Source organism: Danio aesculapii, chromosome 16 (assembly GCF_903798145.1).
Source record: "Danio aesculapii chromosome 16, fDanAes4.1, whole genome shotgun sequence".
Classification (NCBI taxonomy): domain Eukaryota; kingdom Metazoa; phylum Chordata; class Actinopteri; order Cypriniformes; family Danionidae; genus Danio; species Danio aesculapii.
The window spans coordinates 35,270,031-35,292,019 of record NC_079450.1 but is presented as its reverse complement, the minus strand read 5'-3'; the positions used below and the strand labels follow the sequence as shown (position 1 = coordinate 35,292,019).

The 21,989-nt window shown below is 37.2% G+C and overlaps 1 protein-coding gene across 3 annotated transcripts in view; it reads right to left on the bottom strand.

Moving 5' to 3' along the window:
- Positions 1–357: 357 nt before the first annotated feature.
- znf574 (zinc finger protein 574) overlaps positions 358–21,989 on the bottom strand; it is a 62,174-nt gene continuing 40,542 nt past the window's right edge. For all 3 annotated transcript variants that reach the window (XM_056474941.1, XM_056474943.1, XM_056474942.1), the window contains exons 5-7: positions 16,743–16,837; positions 4,803–5,233; positions 358–1,740 (exon numbers count right to left, since the gene is read on the bottom strand). In XM_056474941.1, the coding sequence (XP_056330916.1) occupies positions 1,195–1,740; positions 4,803–5,233; positions 16,743–16,837 (1,072 nt within the window). In that variant the 3' untranslated portion in view covers positions 358–1,194. The remainder of the gene's footprint in view (positions 1,741–4,802; positions 5,234–16,742; positions 16,838–21,989) is intronic.

Here is a 21,989-nt window from a genome sequence, read left to right as displayed (position 1 = left end):
ATATTCCTAGATCACAAAAGCAAAATATATCCTAGTCAAATAAGCGACTTTCACAAATCCACAAATATAAATACACTTTTGTTAAAGGGATAGTTCATCCAAACTTTATAATGCACTTGCCATTTACTCACACTCAAGCGCTTCCAAACATTTTCTGAAGAATGTTGGAAGCCAGTAGCCACTGACATCCACTGCAGAAACAAATATGCAAATTAAGGCAACCAACATGAAAATATCTTAAAATGAAATGAATCTGAAACAGGTTTGGAAGCACTTGCGAGAGAGTAAATGATGACAACATTTTTATCTTGGTGAGAACCATCCTTTTAAAGGAACACTCCACTTCTTTTGGAAATAGGCTCATTTTACAACTCCAATAGAGATAAACAGTTGAGCTTTACCATATTAGATATAATTTAGCCGATCTACAAGTCTGGCGGGAGCAATTTTAGCTTAGCTTAGCATAAATCATTGAATCAGATTAGACCATTAGCATCTCGCAAAAAAAAAAAAAAATGTAAATAGTTTGAGTTTAAACTTTGACCCTTCTGGAGTTACATCGTGTACTAGAAATGACAGAAATTTTTTATTTTCTTGATATAGCTAGGAACCACTCTCATTCCAGCGTAATGATCAAGGAACTTTGCTGCCATACCATACCTAAACCAGGGGCAATAATATTACACTGCGCTGTTACCTTGTTACCTATGTAGGAATTATTTCAAGTGCGGCGTAATATCATTGCATCTGCTGCAGCCATGCTACGACACAATAATAATGCTTATTAATTATACGACATTTATAATTATGCCAGAATCACAGTATAGTTCCTAGCCATATTGACTGAGAAAATAGCTAATTTCCATCCATCTTAGTACACAACATGACTACAGAAGAGTCAAGCTTTAAGTAAGGGAACTATCAAAACTCTTGTTTGAAAATTTTGAATAAGATGCTAACTGTCTAATCAGATTCAATGATTGATGCTAAGCTAAGCTAAAAGTGCTCCCACAACCTCGAGATTGGTTGAGTGGATTAAAATATGGTCAAATTACAAGTAGGGGACTTAAAATGAGCCTATTTCCAAAAAAAAAACAAAAACAAAAAGAGTAGTGTTCCTGTAATTCTGAACATCATACTGCCTTTCAAAGAAATTGCAAACCGAAAAATAAATTTGACATCCTGTTCAAATTTTCACACAGTCTCCTCTAAGATGACCTCAATAGTGTGAGGAACATCCTGACCCGCTACGACAGAGATGTTGGGCATATTCATGGAGGGCACAGAAATGGTTGGCACAGTGATGGTGGGCATACTCATATTGGGGTGCAGGAAAACCACAGATGAACCGCCCTCCTCCGTCACGAACATGCCCTCCTGGACCACGGGCATGACAGACGAGGAGGACGAGGGTGAAGACGATGCCGACTCCTGCACCAGGAGGATGGTCTGCACCGCGGCATCATCATCCATGACGTTCTGAGCGGTGGGGTCCACGGGGTCGTTGGCGTGGATACGCATGTGCTTGTCGAGGTTTGGCCGTGAGCGGAAGGCGGTGGGACAGCGGGGGCAGACGTACGGCCTCTCGCCGCTGTGAACCCGCGCGTGCTCCGTCAGCCTCGCTGCCACGCTGAAGCTCTTCCCGCACACCCAGCAAGTGAAAGGCCGCTCGCCGCTGTGGATGCGCTCGTGGTCCTGCAGGTGTGGAAGCTGCCGGAAACGCTTGCCACACTGAGCACACTGAACCACAGAGAGAGGAACAGTGTTATCATCAGCAGTAGCAGGATAATAGAAGGACATTTTCTGATTTTAGCAATCTTTGGGGTGAAAAACTGCAATAATTGGATGCTTTTTTATTTAGAAACTGCCTAATTTAAAAATGTCTTTACCAACTAAAATAATTGTAAGGAATAAACTGATGCCAACACAATGTTTGCGTAAAGTCTTCAAAGAAAAATGTGCAGAGCACGATAAGTTGTATTAGCAGCACTTAGAATTAAAAACAGATCTCCATTTCTTTGGAATTCACTTTATCAACAACAAAAAAGCTTTTCGTACTCAGTTTATTAACAGAAATACGCAAATCTAACAATACATAACACATTTTACCTCTTCATGTCTCTCCACTGTTAAACATATTAACTTCATTTGCCATGGAAGTCACTTGATGAGCAAGTTATGATCAAAAATGTTTTCTATATTCACACATCAAATACCTCGTCTCCTAGGGGTTTGAATTTAGATTTTGACTTGAAATCTTTACTAGCGGTCAAAAGTTTGGGGTCAGTAGGATTTGTAAATGTTTTAAAATAAGCTTCTCCTGCTCACCAAGGCTGCATTTATTTCATCAAAAATACAGTCAAATTGTGAAATGTTATTGCACTATAAAATAACAGTTCAAAACTTGTTTATAAATTAATTTAATTATTTATTCCAGTGATTTTAATGATGAATTTTCAGCTTCATTACTTCAGTCTTCAGTTACATGATTCTTCAGAAATCAATCAAATATTAATTATTAATGTTGTTATTATTATTATTATTAATAATAATGATAATGGTAATAAAAGCAGTAATGACTGGAGTAATAATTTTATTTGAAACTAAATGCATACAATAATGTTCTTTAAAAAAAAACATGAAAAAAAAACTCTGACCCCAAACTTTTGACCAATAGTGTGTATATATATGTATGTATGTGTTTTTTGTAGTCATTTTCTGTTTGTTTTGACTTGTGTATTTCTCTTATTTACTTACTCATTGGTTAATTGGGGTGTTGTTTGCATGTGTGACGTCTAGAGTGACTATAGCTGCATCCAAAATAGCTTCCAAACTATTCGCTAAAAACAGTATGCGTAAACAGTATTGTGTTTGACTTGATCGAGCACCTGCCTTCAAGATTTATCTAGATGTGCGCATACTGATGTTTGTCTCTGCACATGTTTTACATCCTTATATAAAGTGTGTGTGTGTGTGTGTGTGTGTGTGTGTGTGTGTGTATATATATATATATATATATATATATATATATATATATATACATACATATATTGTTTTTTTTTTTTTACATATATATTTATATATATATAAATATTTATTTATTATGTATACACTCACCAGCTACTTTATTAGGTACACCTGTCCAACTGCTCTTTAACAAATTTCTAATCAGCCAATCACATGGCAGTAACTCAGTGCATTTAGGCATGTAGACATGGTCAAGACCATCTGCTGCAGTTCAAACTGAGCATCAGAATGGGGAAGAAAGGGGATTTAAGTGACTTTGAACATGTGGCATGGTTGTTGGTGCCAGATGGGCTGGTCTGAAGCCACCTTTCCACTGTCCTCGACATTTGGACACGACTGTCTGAATACGCCTCCTTATGGCAGTCGCACAGAATTTTCAGTTTTGTCGTGCACCATGGGAGAGAAGCTGTTCTCGCAGTGTCCGAAATAAAGGAGTACAAAAGCAAGAGCCTATGTTATCCGTGCGTTCACCATGGTTGAATGAGTGAATACTAGAAATATTAGTAGACCGCTAAAAACTTTGGAGAGAATATGGAGAAAACATGAAAAAAAAATATTTTTATTCCTCATTTATGAAAAGAAATGTTTTTTGATATAAACTTTTTACTGATTACAAAAATAATGAAAAAAAAATTGTATTTGTCATTTCACGCACACGGACCTGCTTGGACAACACTGAAATATCTAGTCACAGAAGTTTCAACGGATCCGCAGCTCAATTCGCATCCAAATTTTCCGAACTTCACGCAGCTCCCAGACTATTCTTCATTGAAAATTAATAACTTCCAGTATGTCGTTTGTCATGTGCAGTGGAAAGGAGGCTTGAGTATTTCAGAAACTGCTGATCTACTGGGATTTTTACACACAACCATCTCCATTTACAGAGAATGGTCCGAAAAAGTGAAAATATCCAGTGAGCGGCAGCTCTGTGGGCGCAAATGCCATGTTGATACCAGAGGTCAGAGGAGAATGGCCTGATAGAAAAGGCAACAGTAACTCAAATAACCACTCGTTTCAGCTGAGGTATGCAGAAGAGCATCTCTGAATGCATAACGCGTCAAACCTTGGATGGGCTACAGCAGCAGAAGACCACACCAGGTGCGACTCCTGTTAACTAAGGACAGGAAACTGAGGCTACAATTGGCACAGGCTCACCAAAATTGCACAATAGAAGATTGGAAAAACCTTGCCTGGTCTTATGAGTCTCGATTTCTGCTGTGACATTCAAGCGTCAACAACATGAAAGCATGGATCCATCCTGCCTTTTATCAATGGTTCAGGCTAATGGTGGTGTGAGGGTATGGGGGATATTTTCTTGGCACAGTTTGGGCCCATTAGTACCAATTAAACACCTCAGCCTACCCGAGTATTGTTGCTGACCATGTCTATCCCTTTATGACCACAGTGTACCCTTCTGATGGCTACTTCTAGCAGGATAACACACCATGTCATAAAGCGTGAATCATCTCAGACTGGTTTCTTGAACATGACAATGAGTTCACTGCACTCAAATGGCCTCCACAGTCACCAGATCACAATCCAATTGATAACAACTGCGTGAGGCTATTATTATCATTATGCAACATAATCTTGGATGAATATTCCCAATAATCTATGCTACAAAGGATTAGGAATTCTTAAGGAAAAAGAGGTTCCAACACGATACTAGTAAGATCTACCTAATAAAGTGGCCGATGAATGTATATATGGCAAAATACAAATGAATAGTGCACATATTTAAGCCATCTGAGTTCCCTTTCCTGCAAGAAACATACCTCGAAGGGTCTTTCGTTGGTGTGTGTCCTCATGTGAACAGTGAAAGTTGAGGCGTAGGCAAACTCCTTGCCGCAGAACTCGCAGGTGAAGCGGCGTGGGGCGTTTCTCTTGCCCAGGGCTCCGCAGCAGTGGGCAACCAGATGCTCTCCTAAAGCAGCACTGGAGGCGAAGCGGCGTCTGCAGGGGGCGAGCGGGCACCGCAGGGGTGTCTGACCCGTGTGGGAGAGACGGTGCAGGTCCAGCCCGTCCTGAGTCACGCACCGGTGCCCGCACATGTCACACTCCAACTGACCTCCCACCTTGCCTCTTCCCTGCCCTTTATATTTGCGCTGTCCCGTCTGCTCCCCTGTGCAGCGCTGCAGGTGTGTGTCCAGCACTGTCTGATTCAGGAACTGAGAGCCACAGTTTGGACACATCTTTGGTTCTTTGTCTGCAAACAATAACAGACAGGTTGCAGGGGGTTGAGACAGGGGTAAAACAGGTCACTTACTCTATGTCAATGTTTCCATGTAAAAAAGCCCTAAAGCTAAAATTTCTAAGCTCGCTCGCTCGCTCTCGCTCTCTCTCTCTCTCGCTCTCTCTCTCTCTCTCTCTATATATATATATATATACACATATATATACATACATATATACACACATATACATATATACACACATATACATATATACACACATATACATATATACACACACATATATACACACATATATATATACACATATATATATATATATATACACACATGACCTTAAAAGCATTCAAGCTTAAGAAACTGTACCATTTGTAACTTTAACAATTAATTTTATTAAATTGCTTTTATTGTTATGATTCCGTTACTAAACTTGAATACCAAAACCGTTAGAATTGGAAAATGATAAAACATTTATTTCAATTGTATCTTTTTCTTGATTGTATTAATAGATCGTTATGCATGAAAATACTCACAACACATGCAAATAGAGAAATGCACTGCAAGTAGCACAGACCACAATGAAAATGTGTCGGGGGACCCCAAAAAGTTAATAGATTGTTTATTCGATTTTATGGAGATCATCCTAATCAATCTAGCATTATAAATTCCTTCGAAATAGAGATATTAAGTCATACGGTGAAATTGTATTTATATCGTAATATATATCGCAAAATAAAAAAGTACTGCAATGCTAGATTTTTCCAATATTGCGCAGCCCTAAACTACAGTATTTCATAATTGGTAACGGTTAACTTTAAAGCGATTTGTCGGAGCCAGTGGTGTAGTGGTTAGTGCATGCACTCTGGTGCTCACGGCGACCTGAGTTCGATTCCCGCCTCGTGGTCCTATGCCGATCCTTCCCTCTCTCTGCTCCCCATTCTTTCCTGTCAATACTCTCTACTGTCCTATACAATAAAAGGTGAAAACCCCTAAAAAATAATTATAAAAACTACAAATTTAAAGTGACTGTTCAGTAGGGCTATGCGATTAATCGAAATCGCAAATGTTGCAATTAGCTAATTGCAAGAGGCTGTGATATGAAATATAACTGTATCATTTAATTTCCCCACCCAGAGCAAATGCCTGACTGCCGTCTGTGTGTGACAGTCTTACTATCCATTTGAGTGAGGACACATTCACACTCATAATAAACAGGAAAAGCATGGTTGTTCAGAAGCATTAACAGACAAAATAATAACAAAGAAAAACAGCACATCTGTAATATTGTAGAATATTTTGGTTTCAAAGTCACAGACACCGAACAAAAACAGGTCATTTGTAAGGGCTGTTGCAGAATTGTTCCCACATCATGAGGAAATACAACAACCAGCACCTAAAAAGCACCACAAGTGGCTATATGAAGAGTGTCTTGCTGAAAAGTCAACTGATAGTATTTTCAATAACATTCAATTTAGTAAATGTTGTAGTAAGTTAATATATTTTTCAGTTTCTTTTTTTAACTAACACTCACTGCAGTAAGAAGCTATGATATAGAATAGTGAGCTGAATCTTGATTACAAAACTAAATCGCAATATCTGTCAAAAAATAAATAAATGAATTAATATTTTCCCTAAATCGCACAGCCCTATTGTTCACACAAAAATAAACATTTACTCACTATTAACTGAAGTCCAGGTGCTTCTTTTCGAGTTTCTTCTGTTAAACACAATATAAGATACTTTGAAGAAAGCTGAAAACCTGTAACCATTGATATCTACAGTAGGAAAAGCAAATACTGTTGAATTCAATGGTTATGGGTTTCCAGCTTGCTTCAAAGTATCTTCTTTTGTATTTAACAGAAGAAAGAAACTCAAACAGGTTTTGGAACAGGTAAAGTATGAGTAAACGATGACAGTTTACTTTAATATCAGGCTGAAACTGCGGCATATCAAATGCAACTTTACATAATTTATCCATTGATAAAACACTTCATTCAAGCCATTTTAAACAAAGATCATTAAATAAACTCGTTTTTCCTCAAAATGCTTTGGTGTAAATTCTGTAGACGCCTCAAATACTCACAAATACAATTGAAACATGTTTCCTGCATGAATTCACAACCAATTCACACAATACAAATATTGGAGAAAGATATGCCAGCGGAACACTTAAAAGTCACACACTTCCTAAGTTAAGTTTTACTCTTGTTTCCCATTTCTCCTTGACTAGAGGACAAGTTAAAAGTGGCCAACTTCCTCCACAATATATAATGCATCAAAAGTGCTTATCTTCAGATAGAGGAATGGAGAGACATGCAGAGCCTCTAGTCCTTGGCTTCTGATGTATCGGACATGAGAGATACTTATGTTTACCCGCACGTTCCCTCACAAACACTCGAGCAATAATACTTTTTTCGGCTTCTTATCGAGTGAGGAAAAACAAACATGTATTGTTTGCTCCTTATCTAAAAAAAGCTGCAAATGGGGGAGAGAGAGCACACAAAAAGACCTGCCTCTTTTACAGAGGACCATTCACAGCTGATAAACAGACATTTTCACAGAATGCCCAGCGCATACGCACAAATAACACACCGCTTTATGGGGTCACAGGTGATGTGATGTTTAGACGCAGAGCATTCAAACTGTCAGGCTGTGACTCAGCTTTACTGACCTTTACAGGCTTTTAAAAGCTCCTCCCTTGTTTACTCTTATCCACCGTTTCCATGATGCTTTGCAAGCATTATAGGAATAACTTCCGTTAAAATGTAAATCATCAGTGAAGTTAAGTTCATCCATCACATGTCAAAAGTAAACTTATTAGAATTAGCAAACTATAATGACTAAGGATGTACCGATATGGACCGATATCAATAACCGTTAACTCTTAAGATTTGGAGGCCAATAACTGATTTAAACCAAAATACACAATAACACTCTATCAAACATATCTATAATGATAAGGAATATGGTTACTTACTGAGTTGTTAACTCACAGCAATACCACATGAAGAAAGGATGGACTTTGAAGGAATAAACAATGTGAGTTAAGCTCTGTTATAGTGCACTGGACAAGTCTGAACAAGTTTGACCCATGCATGTGCGAGGCAGGCAGTTCTGTACATATACATAATGTATCAGCTTAAAGATATTAGCCTATTTTGATATCAGACTGATAACAATAACATTAAAAATAGCAATATATCGGGAATCCCTAATAATGACCATGAATTACCTCAAATATAACATTCTTTCTGCAGAAATATTATGAATGTTATGTAAAAAAAGATGCTTCTTTACATGTTCTTTGCACATAGTAATAGTTCTATGTCAAACTGTATTTTCCCAAAGAACCTTGAGGCTTCCTTCTCTAAGCCAATTGACAAATTCCATGACTTTCACTGACTAAAATGCTGAATTTCCATTACATATAATAAATAGAAAATCAAGCAGCTCTTGAGGAGTTCCTCCAGAATTTTCTGATTGTTGAATCAAATGCAAGTAGTGCAAAATTTAGAGAAGCTTGCAATATTTTAACCCTTGTGTATTGTTCAAATTTATTACCCTTTTGTTATTTTTGTGGCTGTTTTTTCCCTATTGGCTTCCATTATAATGACATCTTTTGATTGCAATGCCATGACACCAAATAATCATGCATTCTTGATTGTTGGTAGTTTTCCCTGTTGGGAAGAGGTCAAATTTGATTCATTAAAACTTAAATCATCTCCAAAAAGGTAGCACTCCTAGCAATGGCCATAAAGACATCATAGAGTATTGTAAATACATTTCACAGCAACCTTGTCCTTCATTGCATCCTGTTTCAGTTTTTACATTTTTTTATTGATTTATACAGTGTCAACTGTTGTTGGTTGTATATATAGTGTTTTTTTGTTAGGGTTTTGTTTTTTTACTTTAACATAGCCTGCGAGATGCAAGACTACGCAATTATAATTATAATATATATTATAATATATACATTTATACTAATAAGTCTTAGTAACTTATAAGTTTGTAAATAAAAAAAATATTATTACAAATATAATTTTATATATTGCAAAACAAATATTAAAATACTTTAAAGGTTCTGTACAGCACTTTCAAAGCATGGTTTCAAAGGGCACATAGTTTACCTCTTTTTTATGATTTAATATTAAAGAGCCCATATTATAGATGAAATAGGGTCATATTTAGGTTGTATGGGTCTCCAACAACAGTCTAATATGCATGCAAGGTCAAAAAACACTTTGATGGTCTTATAATCTGCATTTATTTTTACCTAATTATCCCAACGACTCCCATATGAATCGTTCAGCGATTCATTTGTTCCCAACCCCCTCCTCAGCGCGAAGCTAATCTGCGCTGATTGGACCGATGACAGCCTGCTGCGATTGGTCGACAGTGACAGGCTTCAGCGCGAGACAGAGTGAAATGCCCAGCTGGTAATCAACTATATAAACGTAGTCACAGTGCATACACGCTTCATAGTGTAAGGCTTTTTTCACACACACACACACAACCCTCCTCAGAAGATCTGGGGAGATCGACGCGAGTCTCCTAGCCTCTCCCTCTCCCTCTCCCTCTCTCTCTCTCTCTCACACACACACACACACACAACGCTCCTCAGAAGAACTAGGGAAAGCGACGCGAGTCTCTCTCTCTCTCTCTCACACACACACACACACACACACACACACACACACACACACACACACACACACACACACAACGCTCCTCAGAAAAAACTAGGGAAAGCGACGCGAGTCTCTCTCTCTCTCTCTCTCTCTCACACACACACACACACACACACACACACACACACACACACACACACACACACACACACACACACACACACACACACACACACACACACACACACACACACACACACACACACACACACACACACACACACACACACACACAACGCTCCTCAGAAGAACTAGGGAAAGCGACGCGAGTCTCCTGTCTCCTAGCCCCTAGGCGTCACAAACTCGACCTGTTCTTTTTCTCTCTCTCTCTCTCACACACACACACACACACACACATCACGTTCCTCCTCAGAACTAGGGAGATCGACACGAGTCTCCTAGCTTATGATCGCCATAGCAACGACAAACGGCAGTGGAACCCGAGCTCACAAAAGCCTTTAACGTTAAATCCGTAAACAAAGCGGCACGCGTCGCGTTTTTAACGTGGCTTACATGTGATAAGAGAATATAAAGAGTAACCGCGTGTACTGTACCAGGTTAACAAGTAACAAAACACAATAAATACATAATTTGCAAGTTAAACGAGGCAACAATTTTAATCGCACTTACTTACACTAGTGAATAAACCTCAACCACTGACTCTTCACAGTTCACAACTCATCTTTGGGTAGAGACTGTCAATATTATCCATCTGAGCACAGCGTGACTTCATTCGACCGGCGGCATCTGTGTGTGTGTGTGTCTAGTGTTTTTTCTGTGTTAGTGGGCGGGGCCGCAGGTTTCAAATCTCCCTGGTTTGCGCGCGTAACTACTGGCGAGGCTTGTGTTTCGTGGCTGCGTCATCGCGAAACACCTAATGACTCGTTAACAAGACGACTCGTTTGAAGCACTATGAGTCGACTCTTTTATAGATGAATCAATAGTTTTAAACACTGTACACTTACAGATTTAAGCCTTAGCTGGATATTTCACTTCACTTAGAGCTGTGTTACACACTACATGGAAGGGCATTTTCAAAAACCCATAATATGGGCTCTTTAATATTATGGTTCTTCTGAGTGTGCCAGTTTAGGTTCAGTTTAAAACACAATTTAGATTTTTTTATTATAATGTGTTAAAAAGTGTCATGTTGGGGGCGTGTCCACAGTTCGCTGATTTATGGGTGTGTTGCTTCACATGTAAATTAGTTTCGGCTTCCCGCCAACGTAACAAGGGGGCGGGGCCATGAGCTCACCCGCTCTGCGTTTGCAACACAGACAGGCAGATTGAGAGAGGGAGCAGGAGGAAAGGATCCGCATTCAGTCGTACATGTACGACTCGGACACAGACCAAGCAGAGAGTACAAAATCATTTGTGTCTTTGTACAGTTTTACAGCCAACTGTGTGCTAGTTTCAAGTGCCGAGCTTGTACACAGAAACTAATAACCACGCACACTGAATTAACTTTGACTGAGGCACCGGATGCGCTGTTCGAAGCCGCGACACGACTTACCAGACACTCTCTGTGGCGCACCAGAAACATGAAGTGTCCCGAATCGTCGCGCCACGCATTTTTGAATTCTGCGCTTGAGTGTAACCTGATAGATATGCAAAAAATGCAAGAAATGCAAACGGCTGAAGTATAAGGTAGACTCAATGAGAAGTACACATATTTGCAAACCTACCTAAAGATACTATCTACCTAAAGATACAACCAATAATTCCGATTAGAGCGATAATGTGGAGAATATTGATCTTGTGTTGAGCCCAATGAGCCTTGCATCTAAAAATAGAGCTAGGGTGTTCCTTTAGTGATATTTAGTGAAATGGCGGACGTGAATCAACAAACTGAGGATATGATGACGCGCCTGTCAATCAATATTGGTGGGCGGGGGGACCGCACTCTTACGTAAAGTTGCGGTCGGTTTGAAAACCGCTCCAATTGGTCCAGCGTTTTTTATGTTGTTAAATTGAAAAAAAAAAAGCACTGGGTGTGCTTATATCACCCCAATATGACGGTCTATACACCATACATGCACATATGTCTGTCCAAACAGCTTGAAAAGTAGATTTTTTACCATAGGTGCCCTTTAATGTAATCTAAAGAAACCTTTTCTATTTAATATCAAAACAGCTTCTGCAAGGGCTTGGCGATTAATCGAAAAGTAGCTGAAATCCACATTCAGAACCTGTAATCGATCAAATTTTTCCATGACGATTTTTTCAATTGCATGCCCTGCATGTCATGTGACCCGGCTCTGTTAAAGGCTGTGGATGATTTCTACTTCTGCAGCCACATCTGATCTCTGGTCAAGTAGAACGATGGACCCATTCTTAAGCCTTACTTTGCACTACACTGATAATGATTGGAAGATGCACCAGAGATGCCTTGAGACGGCATATTTTCATTACATTAAAATTATTATTTACATAAAAAAAAATTGTTTACAGAAGATATGATAAGATAATATTTATTTACAGAGCATAATGTCCAAAACTTGTAAATAAAATAAATAAATAAAATAATCGTTCATGAATCGTAATCGAGTTAAAAATGTTCAATTAATAGAGATGTCTATTTTAGCTATTGTTAAAAGCCGAATAACATAACTTTCATGATGGCTAAAAATAAAAAAGTTTGGTTTGAAACATTACGATTCAAAATATTTGTATCAGTTCTTTTTAAATGGAAAACCTCCAAACTGGAAGTGAAACACATCATTTGAAAGTAGTCAGTAGTGATGAGCAGAAAATGGTGGATATAAAAAAAAAAAACCTTTGGTTCCCTCCCAGTGTTGAGCTAAAGAGAGCAACAGATGCAGCTACTGAGGGACTGATCCGTTTAAGACGCTCTGATCAGAGGTGATAGTGATCAGCTGCTGATCTTATCAATACACACACACAACCCATCCAGATCAATGTGACCTCTGACCCCATCTATTTACTTGGAAGCGATCAATAAAGGCTCATTCATTTGACAGGTCTGTCAAAGAGCTTATGTGTGTGTGCGTGTGTGCATGTGTGGTTAGCTATACAAACAGAGTTGGGCAGAATAGACACTGACCACTTAATAAAGTGAGTTTGTGAGTGTATTAGGGATATGCATTGTAAATGACTGCTGTTAGCAGATAATATATGAAGTTATATTTAGATGCAAAACCCTCTAAATCCATCAGACCCCTTTTTTGTAAATGAGCATTTTCTATCAGGCTCCTCTGATTAGGTTCAGAAGTTTAATTTTATAGGGAATGATACGGTTATTAGCTAGTAAATAAAACAACCTTTTTCAAAAATGTCACTAGACAATTCTTTGGTTTTTAACAAGGTAACTTTTCTTTTGCGTCAAAACCAGCAAAATCCACTTGTGCTTTTTTTGCTTTTTTTCCAGCTATTAGGACAAGACAGTGTAATTACTTGAAAAATCACTAAAGATGCAATTAGAAATTATTTTACCAAACATAAAACACATTACACAAACCCCCTAAAATACAGAAATCTGTCAAGTAAGTGGCGGTTCATTCCACTGTGATAAACCAGGGAAAAATCAGAAGGAAAATGAATGAATGAAATCTGTCAAGAAAGTGCATTAGTCAATAACATTAAAACTGACCTTAATTAAATCTTAACAATCTGTTGTCATTTCTGATATTTGGGATTTAGATTTAATGTGAGTAGAACAATGTAAACATTGCAAACTTTGCTTGGTAGAGTCAAATAATGAAGTGTTAAAACATTGTGAAACATCAATATCTGTGCATTGTCCATTAATATAAAAAGCTTATCAGACATATAGCTATTCTGAAGTAATATAAATAATTTATAGTTTTATACATTATATTTATCTTTTAAAAAATAGCTGACATTAGCAAATAAAACACAAGGTAGGCCTACTGGGCAAAAAGGGGATGCCTCTCAGACAATTTTAGAAGCTGTTATTCTTACATTCTCACCATACTTAAGGTCTTGGTCTCTTGTTTACCTTCATAGCATCCACGTGGGATAAAAGAACGGAATCTTAACTCTGTCTTTCATATAACGCAGTTGCAGTTTAATGTATACTAAATCAGACTCATTTAAAGTAGCGCCACTGTGCAAAAAACGTTGTGAATGCATGTTAGTTTTGAGGTAAAGGACGTTTTCATTTGCCATTCACTGACAGTCTGACAGGCTCATCCAGTTAATCAAACTCCATCTTTTAAAATCGGAGCCGGAACTAAACAATCTCCTTATAAAAGCCAGCGGATCAGCGTGCCGTTTCATTGAAAACATATGATTCGATTCGCACCTTCTCATTGGTTGTCAGGATATAGCGGCTTTTGCAGTCAAAGGCAAGTGGCGTTTAGCTGCTTTCGCCAACAAACTGTTATTTCTGAATGAGCTGACCCTGGGATTTAGATGAATTGAAGCAAAAATATTTGTTGAACATGTACTACTTGCCTTAAGCATTCACTCAATGTCATTATTTAATGTTTGGCGGAAGTGGCGTTTAGCGGCTTTTGCATCTAAACTTCTCATATATTAAATACCAATTACAAAACAGAGCTTTGGAATTCTGTATATTGTCTGTATATAACAGAAATGACCACAGAGCTGTTTTAATCTTACTAACCCATTATATTTTATAATATCACTTGTTTTACTAGGTATAACTGAGTAAAAAGTGATTATTTTTAATTATATAAAGGTCTGATCAAACTTCTTCCACCTTTCAAATAAAATATATATTTTTAATTATTAATTCAGGAAATAAATATTGATCAAAATATTAATGTAATTATTAATCATAGTTATTACACAAAATCTGTCATTTTTTAAATTATATCTGTGTGTTAATGTAATATTTGAAAATAATAATAATAATAATAATAATGTATAGGGATGCTATTTCACATTTCATGACTCGATCAGTACTCATGAACCGATCACAAGTGTTTGTTTACAAGTTTACACACAGAGAAAGTCGCATGTTTACTCATTATTATTGCTCCAACACGTGCAGAGGTAAATGATGTGTGGGGGCATGAGTGATCACTGTGCTCACGTCACAGCAGCTAAAATATACAGTTTATCCAGTCTATTGGCGCAACACGCGCGAGTAATGATCTCTTTGTTACAAGTGCAACCATTGATTGTCCAGTGTTTTAAGCTGCTGTGACCCAAGCGGCACGATCGCAGCTATCTAGTGTCTCATGCAGCCATGTGGCCTCTCCCAGAAGCTCCCAATAGGGTATGAGTGGAAGTATGCGGAAGAACTTTTCATTTGTCAGTAACCTGCACTTCCGATGAACTGTATGCCATTACAAAATCGGCACGTTTAAGGTCTGTTTTCTTTAAAGATCAGCAATCTCCACTGGCTGAGTGATATCCGATATAAAGTGAGTGTCAGATTGTACAAGAAGCCCTGCAATAAATACAAATTCTCCCACCATGTCTTTAGAATATGAACATTTATTTTACTCCAGTATATTCAATGAAGCTTCAGCGCTAGCCTGCCGATTCTGACAGGCGGTTGAGAGTAAACGGCTTTTCAACTCGTTTTACACTTACAACTAAAAAAGTCTATTTAACTGGTTGTATTTTAATTGCATTACAACATTGATGCTGTAAAAGGAACTGTATAAAATGGAAAAAAAAGTCACATTAACCCTTCACCGGAAGATTATCAGTACGGGAAGAAACACTAGCTCGACATATATTATACATTCTCCTGCATAGGCCTCTTCATAGTGGTGCCATGACGCCCGGGAATTAGATCAAATCCCCCATAAATAATGGCAACGAAAGTGAATGAGCAAGAGAACAGATCACGAGAGACACAGTGATGTTTCAAGCATTATATTTGTTAGGTTAACTGAATAGTGCAGTAAAGAAAATCACCGCTCTCTCATCAAGCTGCTGTGACTGTCCGAAGCTGCGATCATAGAGCTGCTACCAGGAGTTGGAGATGAGCAAAGATAATATTGCAAGTTCACTAAAACCTGGCTGGAAATATTAATGAAATGCCTATTTTTTAACTTATTTAATATAATATAACTTTTTCTAATATAGGCCTAGTAATTGCAATAAACAGTAGTTTAAAGGCCTAACTTTTAAATTTTAACTTCCTTTGTATCAAATAAAGTTTACGCTCCAAACTTTTTGTTGTTGAATTCTTCTTCCATCATTTGCAATGTTTCTAAATTGCACTGTTAGTCATTTCTTACCATTTTTTTTAACGTGCTTTATCTATTATTATCTGTAAAGCTGCATCTGACCATTACAAGTCCAGACTAAATGGTTATAAGAGACATGTTTAAGGGATTATATGCAGCATCCTTCATTTATTCTCTTAGATAAGGAGAGATCTGCACTTAAGTATCATACTTAGAGGGAAAATATGCTTTAGGCATTATAAAGCTTGAAGCATCAAAATCGGCATCGGCCGATCATCATGACAAGGAATCGGTACTTGGTATCGGCTGCAAAAATCCTGATCAAAGCATCCCTAATAATGTACAATACGATATTTATAATTCAATAATAAACTATTTAAAATAAAAATAAAGAGAGAGAGAGCAATAGAACATAATAAAAAAATTAATTATTAGTTTTATATACCCACAATAGACTTATTCAGTGCCACAATGAAATACCAACATTGAAACATTTTCATTTGAGAGCTTTCCTCAGTCTCTTGATATGTATTTCATTTAATTAATTGGCATATTGTTGAATTAATTTGACTACATTTTGAATCAATTAACAGGCCTAATCCTAATGCATGTAAGAAATTTGGTGTGAATGAGAGAGCTGGGAGACAAAAGGCTGGATGTGTGATTGTTTCCTGTAGGCTGACCTTGGTGGATGAGAGAGTGCAGGTCCAGCTCTTTGCGTCGTATAAAAGCCTCTCCGCACACACTGCAAGGGAACGGGTGGCTGGTGTGTAGGAGTCTAAAACAGGGAAAAACACAGAGAAAGTGGATAAGAAAGCATGCATCATGCAATCCCTGGAGCCAATCCAGCAACCACTGCTATACGAGAAAAGCTACGTTTGAATTCACCTGCATTTCATAAAGCACACATTCATGCACTCGCATAAAGGTATAATTAACACCACTTGAAAATAATGCAGCTTCAACTTGGAGCTGCAGAAACGTCATTAAACTAAGAATGGCAGACCCCGTAAAGTCTTAAAGTCCACTCTCGAATGGGATTCAAATCACTAAGGTCCTTAGTAATTATTGGTGACATCAATAATTACTGCTCATATTTACTTTGAAGTCCCGTGTGTCGTCTTTAACCAGTGCCCTCATTAAAATGACTGGAGGGGAGAACAATTAATTATTGACATTTCAATTAAAGGGTTAGTTCACCAAAAAAAGACTATTCTGTTTATAATTAGTCACCCTTTTATCAATCCAAACCCCTGAGACCTTTGTGCATGTTCAGAACACAAATTAAGATATTTTAGATGAAATCCAAGAGCTCTCTCATCCTCCATATACAACAGTCCAGAGACATTTTAAATCTAGTAAAGGAACATTGTCAGAACATTCCATGTGACTTTAATAGTTAAACTTTAATCATATGGTGCTTCAAAAACACATATGTGCACCAATATCTTGTGTTTACTATGAACAATACAACCCTTCCGTGTTGCAATGCTGACTCCGATGACAATACAATGTACTGTCCATAGTAAACATGCGCCATGACCTAGAGTGGGAGAGATACAGATGAACAGTCATATCTACAGATTTCTGGCACATAAAAGTGTTCTTGAAGCTTCATATAACTAAAGTTGAACCACTGAAGTCACTGAAAATGGTTTTAGTTTTTTTCTGGACTTTGAATGTCTCAAGACCCTTGTTTTTTTTATGGAGAGCTCTTCTATTTGATCTAAAATACCTTAATTTGTGTTCAGAAGATAAACAAAGTCCTCAGGGAATTGGAATGACATGAGGGTAATTAACAACAAAAAAATGTTTGGGTCAACAAACCCTTTACAGTCTGTGTGAAATCTAAATATATTGTTTATTTTGCTAGTGAACAGTGTTAGTCTTTAGGTGAACAATTAATCTGTGCAAGTTAATAGTGCTGTATGTAAGTATTTGACTCTTCTAAAGCATAAACATACCATAATATTTTTGCAGATATTTAAGAAACATGCCAAGTGTACATTCTTGTTTATCTGAAAAACAATGCTGACGTCAGATATTCTTCTTTGAAATTTTTTTTTTTTTTTCGTGCCGGAACGCTGTCTGTTTCAGTAATTTTAACCTGCCCAATGCCAGTTAGCCAATTATATTTCAGCACTCTGGGTTGCCTTGGTGAAAAACCATGTATTCCATTCATTCATTCAAAAAGGCTCTAAAAGCAAGCGTCCGTGACCGAAATGCGTCCTCCGGTGGACAGTAGCAGACTCCGAAATGAGACAGATTTAGTTCCACATGAGGTTATTAATTAGCAAACAATATAAATATTACGAACGTAAACATTAGGTGAGCAGGTTACATTGTATCCGCGTGTCCTAACAACACGCTTTGTGATGAGATAGGCAGTGATAAGCAAACAAAAACTCCTTTTAATATGGAAAATATGTCTTCCATCGCGTTCCAATGCTTTTATTTAGAACACTGTTTAAATCACTTACTCCTGTCATCAATCTGGCAACCTGCGCTTGTGTTTGTTTTGATCCAGGAGTCCAATACCTAGTTCAACAACTGGCTGTCAAACTTACATACAGCATCTTTAAAGGTGCAAGTCTAAGCAACTTCAAGGCTAAATACACCGTTTCAGTACATTACTGTATTTTTAAACAGCTGAACAGCTTATCTACAAGTTTGCTTAAATATGCCAAATCAAAAATTTGTTGAAATGTAAAAAGATATTATAATATCTTTAACACTTATAGGCATGCATACAAGAAGTAGGGTAGCATGGTGTACCGTTACTATGGTAGTATTGCGATATGGCTCCAAAATACTGGTGGTGCCACTGTAGTTTGTAAACGGTAGTATCGTCAACAATCTGTCTACAACAGATAATGTTGCATGTGGAAAAGTCACTAAAATGCTCACACATTTGTGCAACAATACACCATTTTATTTTAATAGTCTGTGGAGCCCTTTAAGGTTGCATGTTTTCTGACGTTTAAAACGCACATCTGAATCGCATCATTTCTGTTCCTGTCAATATGATTTAGTAGCTACAACAACCGTGACAATCTCTTAAAAAGAACAACTCGCAAAGTGAAATTTTGCAATACTTTGGATTCTTACCTGATAAGACTGAAAAAAACAACAATAGATGAAAAACCCAAAATAACAACGGGAAACATTGAAGCAATTTTTGACCACTTCATATAACCTAATTTTGTTGGAAAAATGCTCTTTTTATAACAAATTTCATTTGGTATAATTAGTATCTTTATTTTAATGTATTTTTGGTTGGTCAGTCATCTACAAAAAACAAAAAGAATGAATAAATTTTAGGTGAATTATTGTGCAAATAATACTTTTTTCAATAATAAGGGAATTATAAATTAAATTCAAGTAGGCTGATTATAACATGTAAAATATAGTATTTCTGACAATTTTCTTTATAATTTGAGTTATGAATTACAGTATCGCAATACTACTTGGTACCGTGAAACTTTAGTTGGTATAGTATCGTAAGATGAATTAATGGTATCTTGACAACCCTAACAAGAAGTACTTTTTCCTGTTTTTGAAGCATCACCAAATGCATCAGAGACAATAGACAGTAGGGGTGGGCGATATGACCTAAAATTAATATCACGGTATTTTTCATCTTTTGAACGGTGACGGTATAATATCATGGTATTACTTTCAATAGCAAAATAATATACATCTCAAGGAAGAACGTACAAAAGAAAGTCTCACTTCTATCACTCTTTAAAAGTTTCGGTTTGGTTCATTGTAAATGCTCAGTCTTGTTATGAGCTGATCTTCATTTCTCTGTGTTTCTGGAATAAAGCAGGCGAGTCAGCCGCACCAATTTATGAGCAGACAGAGCAGGATTCTCGCGATGACCACCAGCGCAATTCCGCTCTTTGTTATGAGCCGTAGTTTCAGTGTAAACTTAGTAAAGGTGAGTTTCTTTGGCGATGATGTGTACAGTGTTAGATTTTATATTTAGCGGACATTTGCGCTGAACACGCGGTGAATGCAACGCATCAAGATTCGGGCACCTTCTCCGAAAACACTCGATTGATCTCAGCTGGCGGATCAACATTTACCTCATGTCATGATCGCTGTCATCTGCACCATTATTATTATTATAACTTTAGGTGAGGTTTGCACACCTGTGCACTTTTCACTCTTCAGCCATTTGCATTTCCTGCAGTAACAAAAGCTCCCTGTTATCTGACAGCGGGAAGCGTTGAGTGACTGACAGCTAATATGAACCAATACAGCAGCAGGGTAGAGCGATTCAGCAAGTTTTATATCTACAACCATTATATTCAGACACACAAATGCTCCCAAATATATTATGAGGGCGCATAGATTAAATTTCGGGCGCTCATGCGACCAAAATGGTTGCAATTTCGAGCCCTGTAGTATAAGGACATGTATTCAGACCACAACTGAACGTTTGAAGAAAATTGAATGCCTTATTATTTAGAATTAGCTATTATTGATGTAAATGCAGCCGTTCAAGGCGCATAATTGATTTATTAAGGTATTGACGGTATTAGAAAATCCATGTCGTGGCGCAATGTCACACCGGTGATGACTATGACATCGGTGTATCGCCTACCCCTAATAGACAGTGCAACAAAGATGGCTAAAATCAAATGTTTGTTTTAACAGATCTTCCAGACTCTATGAGACATGACTTTTTTTAACCTGCATCTAATTCAGGACAAAAAAAAATATTGATTTTACCCTCTAATTACTTACTTAACAGTGTATTACCACTGTATGTAAAATTTAGAATTTTGTCTGTCATCACTTTTTGTCTTGTTTTCTTTTTGTTTTAGAAAGAAAATATTAACTGAATCAAAAATTGAGCCTGGAATCTCTTTTTGAGTTGACTTTTGTCTTGACATTTTAATTAAAAACTCAGTAAATTACTGACAAATGCTTATTAGTTGTAAACAGCTGAACAGCTTATCTGCATATTGCTTTTATTAGCTGTATCAGTGCACTGGAAAATCAAGAAACTTGGATTTAACTGAGATAATAGCTCTGCACAAATCCAGCATTAATGCATTTTACTGCTCTGCCACCGAGCATTATGAGGGATCCGGTAATGAAGGCCCTTGTGAATAGAGTTTCAGATAATTAGATAGGCTTTATAATCTTGCATAATGTATAATAAGGCCTTGTGCAATTCTGGTTACGGAATTCTTCAGGATGTACATCAGGGGAAGAAACAGCACATTTAACTGTAATCACTGTGCTGATGACAGCAAACAGAGGAAATAACCGCAATCACGTAAATCAAAGAGTCATATCTCACAATACCATCTTTAAGGTACTTCAGGAGAATGAAGCGTTCAGCCTCAACATTTCTTTATCTGCTGCTCAATAAGTGCTTTGCATGCCGAAGACTTCATCTGAATATTAGAGGTTGTGAAATGGTATATTTTAATTATTTATATCTCATAAATAACTTGGCATTAGCATCTTAATTGTTTTCATCATATTACATGGTCACTTTACCATTCAGAATTGTTAAAGCTCAAGAAATCATTACAGTTAATGTCTTTACCAATCTTTCTTTTGACATCCTTATTTTTATGACCTTATATGTTGAGCTACACACAATTTAAATTCTCTATAAAAGTCTATAAAAAAAAAAAAGTATCAGTTGTATGCAAAGTGACCCAAACCTGGTTTTTGATTTACATTGAGATCCTGAAACTGAACAATAGGGCTATATAAATAAGGATCTCAAAATATATTTATGAGCCTCGATTTTTCATTAAAAAGCTCATAATTTAGCTATAGGGGTCTCCAATAACAGGCTGAGATGTGTGCAAGGTCAAAAAACACTTTTATTGTCTTATTATTTGCATTTATTTTCACCTAATTATGCGAACGACTGCCATATGACTTGTTCAACGATTCATTTG